This window comes from Rissa tridactyla, chromosome 2 (assembly GCF_028500815.1).
Source record: "Rissa tridactyla isolate bRisTri1 chromosome 2, bRisTri1.patW.cur.20221130, whole genome shotgun sequence".
NCBI lineage: Eukaryota > Metazoa > Chordata > Aves > Charadriiformes > Laridae > Rissa > Rissa tridactyla.
The window spans coordinates 26,767,414-26,780,549 of record NC_071467.1 but is presented as its reverse complement, the minus strand read 5'-3'; the positions used below and the strand labels follow the sequence as shown (position 1 = coordinate 26,780,549).

At 36.2% G+C, this 13,136-nt stretch overlaps 1 protein-coding gene across 1 annotated transcript in view; it reads left to right on the top strand.

Annotated features, from left to right (window-relative positions):
- The window catches only part of TMEM67 (transmembrane protein 67), a 37,878-nt gene that overhangs the window by 21,076 nt on the left and 3,666 nt on the right, over nucleotides 1-13,136 (top strand). The window contains exons 15-27 of the mRNA XM_054193251.1: nucleotides 1,499-1,555; nucleotides 1,656-1,754; nucleotides 2,247-2,345; nucleotides 2,715-2,801; nucleotides 3,539-3,638; nucleotides 3,740-3,879; nucleotides 6,407-6,547; nucleotides 7,024-7,104; nucleotides 8,334-8,450; nucleotides 9,644-9,760; nucleotides 9,843-9,947; nucleotides 10,307-10,409; nucleotides 12,968-13,110. Of these exons, the coding sequence (XP_054049226.1) occupies nucleotides 1,499-1,555; nucleotides 1,656-1,754; nucleotides 2,247-2,345; nucleotides 2,715-2,801; nucleotides 3,539-3,638; nucleotides 3,740-3,879; nucleotides 6,407-6,547; nucleotides 7,024-7,104; nucleotides 8,334-8,450; nucleotides 9,644-9,760; nucleotides 9,843-9,947; nucleotides 10,307-10,409; nucleotides 12,968-13,110 (1,389 nt within the window). The remainder of the gene's footprint in view (nucleotides 1-1,498; nucleotides 1,556-1,655; nucleotides 1,755-2,246; nucleotides 2,346-2,714; nucleotides 2,802-3,538; nucleotides 3,639-3,739; nucleotides 3,880-6,406; nucleotides 6,548-7,023; nucleotides 7,105-8,333; nucleotides 8,451-9,643; nucleotides 9,761-9,842; nucleotides 9,948-10,306; nucleotides 10,410-12,967; nucleotides 13,111-13,136) is intronic.

The window sequence follows — 13,136 nt, the reverse complement described above, 5'->3', positions numbered from 1 at the left end:
GCCAAGTTTAGCTCCAGCTGGGCTTTTGCCTTCCTAATTTTCTCTCTGTATAACCTAACGAGATCTCTGTACTCCTCCTGAGTTGCCTATCCCTTCTTCCAAAGGTGGTAAACCCTCCTTTTATTCCTAAGTCCCATCGGAAGTTCCTTATTCATCCAGACTGGCCATTTTCCCCACCCTTTAGACTTGCGACACTTGGGGACAGCCTGCTCCTGGGCCTTTAAGATTTCCTTCTTGAAGAGCGTCCAGCCTTCCTGGACCCCTTTGCCCTTCAGGACTGTCTCGCAAGGGACTCTCTCAACCAGTGTCCTGAACAGGCCAAAGTCTGCCCTCTGGAAGTCCAAGGTGGAGGTTTTGCTAACCCCCCTCCTTACATCACTACGAATTGAAAACTTGACCGTTTCATGATCACTAAACCCAAGACGACCTCCGACCACCACATCTCCCACTAGTCCTTCTCTGTTTGTCAACAGTAGGTCTAGCGAGGCACCTCCCCTGGTAGGTTCACCTACCAGTTGTGTCAGGAAGTTATCTTCCATGCACTCGAGGAACCTCTTAGCCTGCCTGCTCTCTGCTGTGTTATATTTCATAGAATCATAGAATCATAGAATTGCTGAGGTTGGAAGGGTCCTTTAAGATCACCAAATCCAACCTTTAACCTACCCTGACAAAAGCCACTTCTAAACCATGTCCCTAAGTGCCCCATCTACCCTTTTTTTAAACACCTCCAGGGATGGTGAATCCACCACCTCCCTGGGCAGCCTGTTCCAATGTTTAATAACCCTTTCAGTGAAAAAATGTTTCCCAATATCCAATCTAAACATCCCCTGACATAACTTTCTGAATTAAAAATAGTATTCATTATCATACTTCTGTTAACTTTAGCCTTGCAGTGACAAAGACTCAGGCCAGAATGTTATAAAACCAAGACAAATGTTTTGTCTTCCTTGTACAAATCTTTCAGACCAAAGTTCAAAATAGGTCTTAAATTAGATAGATGTTTAAGCTAGAGGGAGAAATTTTGATGCTGCATGACAATTTTTATTTTGATTCAAGCTGGAAAAATTTGGCATCTGAGCTATGTAAGAGCTAGCTTTATGATTTTGTGTATTGGTGTAATTACAGTAAAGTTACTTTTGATCAACACTGATAAAAAGGGAAGTATCAAACTTTTGATGTCTCCTTCAGAAGGAAAAAAAATTATGCACATTTGAAAGGATTATAATTAGGTACAGCTAGTAACTTGCAGATAGCAGGCATCTAGATGATGTTGCTAAAATCTGGCCTAAGCGTAGCAGAGCACATGCTAGTACTCAGCCTGGCACTGTAAGCACACCAGGTCAGATGCATACAGAAAAAGAAGGTATGTGTTGTACTTGTATAGTAGCCCTAGATGGGAATTCCCACCAACTAAAAGTGTGAAAACTACCACTGTCTATAATGCTTGTAGCATTTCAGAATTTCTATGCATATTTACTTTTTGTATCTTAATATTCAGGTTTCCTTCTCAGTCAGTTATGAAATGAATCAGTCAGAGGCTCAGATTCAGACTGATGTAAGTTGTATTTCCCTTTAATTTGTCGATATAATGATTTACTTTTATTTTGTGGGGTTTTTTTTTTAAATATCTGCAAATGATTTTTCTTTCTTTTCAGATCGCATTGGGTGTGTTGGGTGGGCTTGCAGTGTTATGGTCCCTTCTCAAGACTGCAGGCTGGAAGAGGCGTACAGGAAGCTCTATAATTGACTTGCAGGTATAAACAGCTGGCAACCTAAAAAGGGACCCATCTCCCTCCCTTTAAGGAGACCTTTGCTATCATTCCCTGTGATATAACTGTTATGTTTCTTAAGGTAACTGAAATAATTTCTAACCTAGCTGCACTGAACTGTGGCTTGGAGTTAGGCTCACTGGAGGGAGTAGTTTTTTTGCTTTTTTTTTTGATTCTGATGTTGTCATTTAGGAAATACTTTTTCTAAAAATAAAGGTATTTAGAGAGCTATTCTGATCAGTTGAGGATCAGGACTTAGTTTTCAAATTAATTCTTCTTTGAACAAAGACTAACATCTAGAAATTTGAGATACTGAATATACCACAAATATATGGCGACAGTAGAAAAATTTTGTTTGAGGCTACTTTTCAGTTCTAGAGTTTCCTGTAGTGTGAGCTGCATAACATTTTATATGAATGTACATATGTTTACTTAATTAGTTTTACAGATCTCTACAGTGTGTTTTTATAATTGCAGACAGTTTTCAAGTTCTTACTGTTTTATGCTGGAGACCTTGCCAACATTTTCTTTATCATCACAGTGGGCACAGGGATTTACTGGCTTGTGTTCTTCAAAGTAAGTGTTTTTCCAGATTTGGGTGTTATGAAAACCTATTTATATTGCATATATTTTTACACAGAAATTCATTTTATTTCTTTTTTCTTTTCTTTTTTTTTTTTGTTGCCTTTCTGGTCAGACTATTGAGGCAAGTTCTATACCATGTTCTTTTTCATGTGCTTAAATTTTTTGTGTTTGCCTGTTTCTTTTCTTTAGGATTCATTGTACTTGCAGTCTGCTTAATAGTCACTTGAAGTATTTTACAAATTCAAAATGATTGCATATTAAATATTGATCTTTTTCTGCAAAATGTTATTCACTCTTAAGCACTTAGTGTGTTCTTACATATGCCATCCATGCTATTTCAATGTAACTTCTCAATTACAGGCTCAGCAGTTTGTCTCTGTCCTGTTACCGCTTCCATCTCAAGAGGAAGAGTTTGTTACATACATAGCATGTGCATTTAGTTTAAAGGTAAATATTTTTTCCTCAGGCATTAAAGGCATTTCAACATGCACTTCTATATAGTTTCGGTAGGCTTGTTTTTAAACATCTTGTACAGTTCATTTTATTGGTGTATAGATGTAAACAATTATTTTATTCTAAGAATTAAGTCATTTTTCCATAGAAATATATTTTGTGGAGTCTTTGTAGGGAAACAAATGTCTAAGGAAGATGATCTATGGAAAATGATTCTTTTAAGGATAAAGGTGTAAAGAAACCCAAATAAAATAACACCATATCAAGAAAACAAGTGCTCTCTCTTAAAGCAGAATGTAAGTGCTGTCAATTCCCGATTAAAAAGAAGACAGATTAAAATAATTATGTTTAAACATACTTGTAGCATTCAGAGATCAGTATTCTGTCTTCATGGGACAAACAAGTATTTTATTAATTATGGATATTATGTTGAATTGGAATTCATAATGCAGGTTCATAAGTTATGGGAAAATACTTAGTCAGCTTTTTGGAGTTTGTTACTTCTCTGTATTTTCGTCATAATTTTAGACATCACCACACGACTTACCATTATTCCAAGCTTTTAAATTAAAAAAAGGAAGAAGTATCAAAAGTTGGTAACAAAGTTGCAGTCTTAAGTATAGTCAATTATATTACTTGTTACGTTTAACGAATGACATATGCAATGACTGTTTTTTGTCCATATGCTGTCGCTGTCCTTACTTGTTATATTTCTCCTTTTTCTTTCTTAGGCTTTGCAATTCTTACAATTGCTGGTTTCACAACTTACTATAGATATTTTCTTTATTGACTGGGAAAGACCTAAGGGCAAAGTTCTTAAAGCAGTTGAAGGTAACTCAAAGTATGCTCGTTTGTATAAACAGCTTTGGTTAAATTCGGATGTTACTCTGATGTGTTAAATTTCAGAGCTTTATCGTATGTATCCTTTTTAGGTGAAGGTGTTATTAAAAGTGCTGCTGCACCTGTGAGCATATGGAGGACATATTTTATAGCAAATGAATGGAATGAAATTCAGACAGTGAGGAAGATAAATCCCCTCTTTCAAGTGCTTGCCGTTCTTTTTTTTCTGGAGGTATTACTAGAATTATTATTGTTCTTGTTATTAATTTCTTATGATTCACAACCAGAGTGCAACACAAGGATCTGTTTTTTAATCCTTGCATCCTCTGTGGTAATAGCGGATGACCTTCAAGTTCACTTGAAAACATGTAACTTAGTAAAATAATTATTGTAATACATTTTTTAATTTATACGTATGTATGTATGTATAGGTTATTGCAATATTTCATTAAGGGTGGCTTAAAAAAATAACGAAAACCAACCTTTAATTACCTAGAGGTCTTTGTTAGTTTTGTTTGGGGTTTTTTAAGGTGATGAGTTACCCTAAATGGCTTAAGAGACTGATAAATCTGTGTACACACTCAATTCTTTATTTGTGTACTGGCTGCTTCCTGTCACAGTCTAAAGCTTTATTTCTGGTTTCATATTTATCTGAACTGAGCGTCCTTCCTGCTAATTTGCTATAGTGACCTTTTATAAAGCAGGAAATGAAATGTGCCAGTTCTGTTCCTGATGGCATGACGCAAGTCAGTATGCCTGCAATTACGTGATACGTGAGATACGTGAGGGATAGGTGAGAAATTGTGCTTTAGCTTTCTAAAAACATTTTGGGTTGTTGCTTCTGTCGTTTGGTAAGTACTTTTATTTTGGGAAGTATTCTTAAAATATGTAGCTTATAGTTGTTTATGTGAGGTTCTTTTACATATTTTTAATACTTCTCTTCATTTTTATGTTTCTGTTTTCAAATTTCCTATTTTTATTTTAAATTAAATGTGGCAAAAAACCCCAAACTTTCCTCATTCACTACATAAGTATTTTTGCTGTTGGTAAATACAGGCCAGGACCAACTTAGGTGCAGCGTTACAAGGAAGGAATGGGAGAAAAGAGAGCACATATTCCCAAAACTAACTGATCTCCTCAGGTTACTCCTCGTAGGCTCCTGGTATTACTAGAAGAAGGAAGAGGTTGCTTTTAGTAGAGAGTGATTAACAACTTGCTCTATAACTCCTGCTATGAATTTCCCTCTGAAGCATCCCTTTCTTGCCACTGATGATGGAGGAAGTCATGAAAGATACCTAAATAGGCCAAAATTGGTATTTGTGAAAACCTCAGATAATCTTTATAACTTTCACTGTTTGGAATGGCATTTCCCTAGAAGTGTAATGCACGGGGTAGACATGGCAATCAGCCGCTGTCTACAAGGGGGAACTTCTGTATTGCTCAAAACCTGTCTTCTTGGGCTAGCAGTTTTGATAAAGTTGACTTTTCAGTTCTTACTGATGATGGTGACAGGCTGTACAGTAGTAGAAAACAAGCCTGGAAAAGTACTAGTTGGAGGAAGTTGGAAAGTGTAGGAGAAGGAGTCTCCTTCCCCTCAGGCCTCACGCCTGGCGCCAAAGCAGCCGCTGGCTGGCACTGGTCGCTGTGGCAGTGTTGGTGACATGGCAGCAACACTGAGCTCGTCAGTATTGTACTGGGTCTGGCTGGGATGGAGTTCATTTTCTTCATAGCAGCCCACAGGGTGCTGTGTTTTGGATTTGCAGCTAAAACAGGGCTGATAACGCACTGATGTTTTGGCTGTTGCTGAACAGCGCTTAAACAGTGTCAAGGCCCCTGGCGAGTGGGCTGGGGCCGCACAAGAAGCTGAGAGGGGACCACAACCAGGACAGCTAACTCCAACTGACCAAAAGGGTATTCCATACCATATAGCATCATGCTCAGCAATAAAAATGGAAGGAAAGGACTTTCTGGGGATTGGTTGGGCATCGGTCTACTTGTGGGAGGTAGTTAGTGATTGCCTTTTCATCACTTAATGTGGAGGTTTTCTTCACCTTCTTGTTCCCTTTTTTTTGCTTATAAAATTGTCTTTATCTTGATCCACAAGTTTTTTTGCTTTTGTTTTTCCTGTTCCCCATCCTGCTGAGGTGGGGGTCAACCCACCACAAATATGTTTCTGGTGCAACTTCACTTCTGAATGTCGTTCACAAAATTTTCACTTCTTAAATGTTTCAAGATGTAGTGTTTCTCTCATAATTTTTATTTGGTAACTTTTCCAGATTGTTTGTTTCAAATAGGTTCAGTCATAAAGACAGTGGAGGGAAATACATTTCTGTCCAATATAAACAAAAAAATCAATTTCTTACAGTTGCAAAACAGATTAAATATTTGTTTTAACAGTGGAATATATAGGACCAAAAAGCTGATATTTGGCAGAAATAATATCAAAATAATATGCACTCTAACAGTAGAATCTTTTGGAGTTTTTCAATAAAAATCAGTGTTGATTTTTCTTGAGATTTAGCTGCATAAATTTTTGAATTTATGTATCAACATATACGTACAGTTTATGTTTTTAATATGTTTCTCAGTAATAACACTGGATCACACAATTAGGCTCTATCATAGTGAACATCCTACTATTCCCAGGCCAATTTTTCCTAACTTTTTCTTCTTACTTCCTGTTATGATGGAAACAACAGGGCCACAATTAACACTATTCATTGCCTCATGTTGCTACATTGACCTTCTTATCTCTTCAGGTGGTGGGATTTTCAAACCTGGCTTTAATGGACTCTTCTTCCAGTCTTTCAAGAAGCAGTGAGGGTTACATAGCTCCTTGGAGCCGCATTTTAAGATTTGGTGTGTCTGCTGCACTCTGGCTAGCCATTGCCTTCTTACAGGTACGTGAAACACATGACATACTGAATTATCGTTTTCAGGCTGGTTATTGGAAGCTAGAGTATATCACTGGGACATCCATACTACGTATCACAGCGTTGAGTATATTCTTAACTGTTTTGCTTGATGTAGACTTTTAGCTGCTTTAGCATGGTGCACCTTTAGAACTAAAAATTAATCTTCTGAGGTATGAGACAACTTACTTTGTAGTCAGAATTTTAAATGTCTCAAAGATGTGAATTTATGCAACTACTTTGGGTTTTTTTAAACAACTTTGAAGCATCTCTAAAATGAAAAGCAGGTTATTGCTACAACTTTACTTCTTAGAGGAAGGATGTCAGTCCCATTTCATAGTGTCCAATGCAACGGTGGCCACTACAGAAGTCTGTAATTTGTGTGTGTTAAACTATGAAGTTAATTGCTTAATAAAGTCAAATCTGATGAACTAATAAAAGAAAATTTGGTTGATTTATTTCAGATTATATTTTTTTCTGTGATTTATGAAAGATTTGTTGAAGATAAGATAAGCCAATTTGTTGATTTGTGCTGCATGAGCAATGTAAGTATTTCTTTGTCTCATTTGTACAGTGGCATTTTAATAGCATAATAAATAAGAGAGTTTTAAGAATATTCAATAGTATTTATTAATTTTATTTCATCAGAGTTTAGTAGCTAACAACCAAAGTCAATGTTTCTTTCAGCTCACTTTATTTGTGCAATCTACAAGAAGGTTTCAGTTAAACTTTAATAGGAAAAAGATTCTGGAACCATAGGTATGTTCTGGATGTGTGATTTTGGGGCTGTTTTTTGAATTAAATTGGTTACATATGCTCAGACAGAATTAAAAAGTAACAAATTGTGACAAAAATTAGGTGTGGAACCATTTGCTGCCTTTCTGTCTACTGGTTTGCATTTTAGTACTTTTGTCTTACAGACACAGCTGTCTTGGTTTTATTTAATATGTTTATGTTCCATTTCTGCTCCTATCTTGTGGTTGTCCCTCAACCACTAAACTTTGTGGTTGTCCCTCAACCACTAAACTTCATGGTTGTCCCTCTTGGACAGTTATCACCTTTTCCATGCATTTTCACTTACTTACATCTGAACTACTTCCCTTTCTCTAGTTTAAATATGGATCTTGAAGTTTTGTACTGCAGGAATTTCTTTTTAACTGAAGAATGGTGCAGTCAGAACAGGTTGGATTAGCTCATTTGTCCAGAACTTTTTAAAAACATAGAAATCAATCCCTTTTATCAGCCTTTCCAGCCTTGGTTATTCCTCTTCCAGGAAGGACCCATGTAGTGCATGGGTTGTAGAGAGAGTTAATCTGGGAGACAGGAGAGAGGAGAGAAAGAGAGAGAGAGGAGACAGAGTTAGTTCATGTGATATGTAAGCATTGTATCATATTGAATTAAATTATATTAAATACAGTATCCTAGGAGTTCAGCTGAAATCATACATATGTATTATGTATCACAGCAACATCTTTTGAATCAAAATAAAAGCTAATAATAACTTTGCTTTAATTTTTTGGCTCTGTGAATTAAGCAGTGATCCTTGACATTGGTAAACTAAACCTGAAGCTGGTGTGTGTTTCTAGTTAAACATAGATAAAACTAATCAGTAAAAGAATTATTAAATACTTTTCTGCTATAATTATTTTGGTACCTGCCTACTTTGTATGTGTAGAAGGGCTGGTCTTGCCAATCTCCACTGTGAATTCAAAAGTTCAAAAATAAAATGATAATGTTTAATTAAAGTATTCTTCTCTTCCCCCATCTCTATTAGATTTCAGTGTTTCTCTTGTCACACAGCTGCTTTGGTTATTATATCCATGGTCGCTCTGTGCATGGACATGCAGATACCAATATGGAAGAAATGAATATGAACCTAAAAAGAGAAGCAGTAAGTAAAAGTATCAAAGTTTACACCTGCTCTGATTATTTATTTTATAAAAAAAACCCACACCTTTGCATTATGGATCTGTACTTGTGCATTACATTGCACCGAGTTATGATACTTAAAAGATACCAGCTGTTGGTGTGTAAATATATGACTCAGTAGTTCTTTTAACTAGCTCTTCGTCTTTCTTCTTCTTCACTATCTCTTCTTCTCTGTTACTTCTTCAGATTATGTAGATATAAAGTTCCTGGTTTTCAAAAAAGTTTTTTCATGTATTTAAGAACACTCTTTTTGATATTGAAGCCTTTCGTAAGCTCATGGCCACATTAAAAAAGATGCACACCAAAAAGCTTTCTTAAGGAGACAAATCTGAAAAATTCCTAATAAATAATTATCTACTCTTCCAATAAATTCTTTTATTCCAGCTCTTGTCCTGTGGTGATATAACCTGTTCTTTACAGAAGTTAATTTGAATAAGTATTTTTTCTAGTTTGTCGCATCTTTGCTGCAAGATCAGACAAATGTAAAATGTCTAAAACAAGATTGGAGCACTTTGCACTAAATTCTGTGACGCCTTGCATGATTGTAGGGACAGGTAGGAAGAAAGTACCTTAGACGAAGGATATTGCTATTTCAGTGATAAGTGGACAGAAAAAAACATATTCGTGTGAAAATTAAATCTCAAAATTGAAATATTTTTAATAATATTTTTGACTTGTGTGTTCCTATAATTTTTTTCCTTATTGCTTATTTTAATATAATTTGGGGAAAAGCAGTTTTTTCCCTATGGAGATGTCAAATTTTCTGTTTTCTTGGGGTTTTTCAGATTTATTAAATTTGACCTGAAGAAACGTATGGAAAAAGTCAGGAATCCAAAGCACAAAAAAAGCAGAACAAGTACAGAATAAATGACAAGCACACAGGAAAGGGCTTCAGAGTGTATGTCAAAAGATGTATTAGAAGTTAATGAACTGAACACAAGTGAAAGGAGGAATATGACTTTGTGACAGTAGGGGTCAGGATTTCATGTCCTAAGAAAATCTTTCTATAATAGCACCAAGAGTGTGGTGGATTCAAATATTTAGAGATATGAAGTACTATATGCATATGTAAGAGAGGAAATGAAAAACTTTTGACTTCTTTGGGTCTATGAATGGCACTAATAATGTTCATTTACAATTGTTTTAATTGTATAGGAAAACCTATGTAGTCAGAGAGGTTTGTTACCAAACACAGATGGCCAGACATTTCAGATTTCCATTTCAAGAAAAATGCGACTTCACTATGACAGGATTCATGAAAGCCTAACAAGAGTAAGTGAGATATTTGTATTTTGTAAACGTTATTTAAAATGCGCAATTTTTCCGCTGAAGTCACGGTGATGTTGTGTTTCAGAAACGTGGTCCTGCTAGGCTTTTGGACTCATCTGCAAATACTTTTGAACAAAGCACGAGGGCATACAACACCATGAACAAATTTCTCAGTTCTTTTATTGATCACGTACGTATATTGACATTAATATTAAGGAAAATGTAAGTATAGTAAGTAGAGACTAAAAATTGTAAATCTGAAAGACTGTAATTTCACTTTAAGCATATGTGCTTAAAGACTTATTGTTAAGGACTTTATGGCAACTGGAACAGTGCTTCATTCAAAAAAAAAAAAATAATTGGAGTACTGTCCAATAGTGCAGCCTGCTTTTAAAAATGACAAATCCTTTTTTATTATGTACTTACTTATGGAACAGATCGATGCTTTTTGTCATTCATAAAGGTCTAAGTAGCTGTGCTTCACTTTGTAACAAGTAATTTTTCTTTGAAATCATAAAACAAGAAGTATTGTTTTTCCTTTTCTTATAGGTTCATAAAGAAATGGATTATATTGTTAAAGATAAGTTGCTGCTTGAACGGATTCTTGGCATGGAGTTCATGGAACCAATGGAGAAAAGTATTTTTTATAATGGTAAAAAGATTTGTGATTTGGTGTTTCTACTGTTATAAGGATGTAGGTTTCTGTGTAGATTTCTTTCTCAGGATTTACGATCTAAACTGGACTTTACAGGAGAGGTCATTAAATGGCCGCTTGTGAGGGAGGTATTGAAGAGAAGTTCTTCAGGTTATAGAAATCCTGTTTATAATTTGTCACTCGACTGCAATGTTTTTTCTTTTAGGCAACTGAAAGGATACTGTGTAGAGATGTGCATGTGTTTATGAAGGGCTGCTTTGCCTTGCTCTCTAGATCCAATATCCACTTTGTAAATGGAAAGAAGACCCATGAGATTTAAATAGCTCCATGCTATTTTTTTATTATAGAACCAAATTTCTTATGAAACAACTAAAAGTACAGAAAGACAATTTCTTTAAAGAGGATATTGATCACAGTGAGGATATTTTAGTGGAATACTTGATGTTAATACACCACTCATCTTTGCAGACTCCACTAAGTAATTTGGGTTCTTGAATATTTTATTTTGAAGCTTTTTAAGCATTGCCAATACCTACAGCAAAAATGAGTGTTCCGGCAGAAACAGGGATGGCACCAGTTCTGATTCTGGTCCCTGGAGCTATGCAAAATCAGTCAGACTTGGGTTCTCCAATGCATCATCCTGAATCCTAAGCCCATGCAAAACCTAGCCATAAGTATTTCCAAGTGACCAGTACATGTGTTAAAAATAGATTTAGTGAATGTTATTGACCATATCTCAACCTTCAACATAGGTTCCTAAACCGTAATTCCTGGAAGATTGATGCTGTGAAACACCAAGGCTCTAAAAACCTTAACCTATTCATAATTACTGCCAGATGACCAATACCTGCATCGCTGGAATCCTCATCCAGTGTTAGGTCTGCCACTTCCTCCCCTTCCAAGGTTCTGAAACCCTGAGTCCTGTTCTCCTCCTATTAACAGATGCCATCTGGGGACCAGTATCCACACATATCACAGCAAAATATGAGCTGTGAACTTAGGCCCGATACCAGTCTGCTTCTTCAGTCCCTGAGCTGTACAGAATCCATCGAAAATTATCTTTGAAAACCTTAGTTCAGACCCTGATTCTACCCTAACCATAGATATGGCCATCACCTGCATGAAAACTAAACATTAACTAGTGATCCAAGATGATGCAAGCCCTCATTTTGAGTCCTTCAAGTACTTGGCTCTGCAGCCTCACTGTTCAGAAACTCTAAACCTTATGTTACCAGATGACCATTACACATCCTAAATATGTCATTATTCTTATATAATAGCAATTCGCAGATTACATCACCGAGCTGCGCAGAACTTTTCCAGCTCTATGACACCGGGGCTGCAAAAGCTGAAGTCTAATTGGAATCTGAAACCTTGCTATATCATCAGGAAAGCAGCACATGCTTTCAAACTAGCCATGGTTGTAGTCTGATATTTTTGCTCAGTCTACATGTCTGAGCTACACCTAATTCATTAAAGGCTTGGGCTCTCCTCCCCTGCCATGGCGAAGCACTATCTTTAGTAATAAATGTTGCCAGATAGCCAGTAAATTTAAACAATAACTAGGACTTTCTTCAGCCTCAGGCTGTGATTCCACACCTTGCAATATCAGTCATTCCAAAACCCTGTTCTAAACCCCAGGTCTGCCCGCCCATAAATATTGTCAGCTCTGCAATGCCTGAGTTAGAATTAAATGTATAAGCATGATGTGATGTCTCCAAATCGTGCAGTATTCAACAAAGGTTTGGTCTTTCGACTGCCGTCATTTCAGAGTTCATAATCATAAGCATTCATATAAATACATTGTTTGATGGTTTAGACTGCCGTGGTTCCCAGAAGTTTAGATACAAATCACGATTTCTTGGCAGTAGGACATACCGAATTTGTAAAGAAAATATGCTGTTTCCAATAAAACTTGCATTGGACATTTTTCAGAAAAAGGAGAAAGAGGGAAGAGAATCTATTTTCTGTAATTGTTGATTTTAAGTGTTCTTTTCTCTTTTGAAAGCAGTGCTTTTTGATAAAATAAAGAAGTGGATAAGTGGTCTAGACTACTTTGGCTATGAAAAAGGTATTTTAAGCTTATAAGACCTATTTTCTGGAAAACCATTAACCAATGAACAGAGGAAATGTTAAGCTCTGAACCTCCTCCTAAGTGAGGCATTAAGCATATGTTTTTGTTATTTTGTTGAGTTGGGGCCAGAGTTAACACTTGCTAAAAAATTCAGTGACAAGGAAGTTACATCTGCTTCTTGTTCAAAGCAGCCTTTTTTAAACAATCTGATTGAGATTTCAGGAGTGAATAAAGTTGCGTGTAGCACATGGGCTTTTCCTGTTGTGTTCCCTTGGTATAAAGCCATTTCATAAGTGAAAAAGTTATTATTTTCCTTAAATAGAATGACATAACTAGCTCTTATGATGCCATGGAATGCCAGAACTAGCTTCTACTCTGACTTTCCTTTTTTTTACCAGCTTTCTTAGTGTGGACTGATGAACTCCCCAAACGTGCACTTCACAGAAATAATCATTTTTCAAAAATTGTCTTCTTTCTGTAGATGAAGGACACTCTTTCAGTGATGTTCTCTATTACGGCAATGAGACAACGCTGCTCATCTTCGATATCCTGTTTTTCTCCATTGTGGATCTGGCTTCCCAAAGTTTTGTTTTAGCAGCTATTCTAACATATTTGCAACAAGAGGTAAATTTCAATTTAAAAACAAAGTA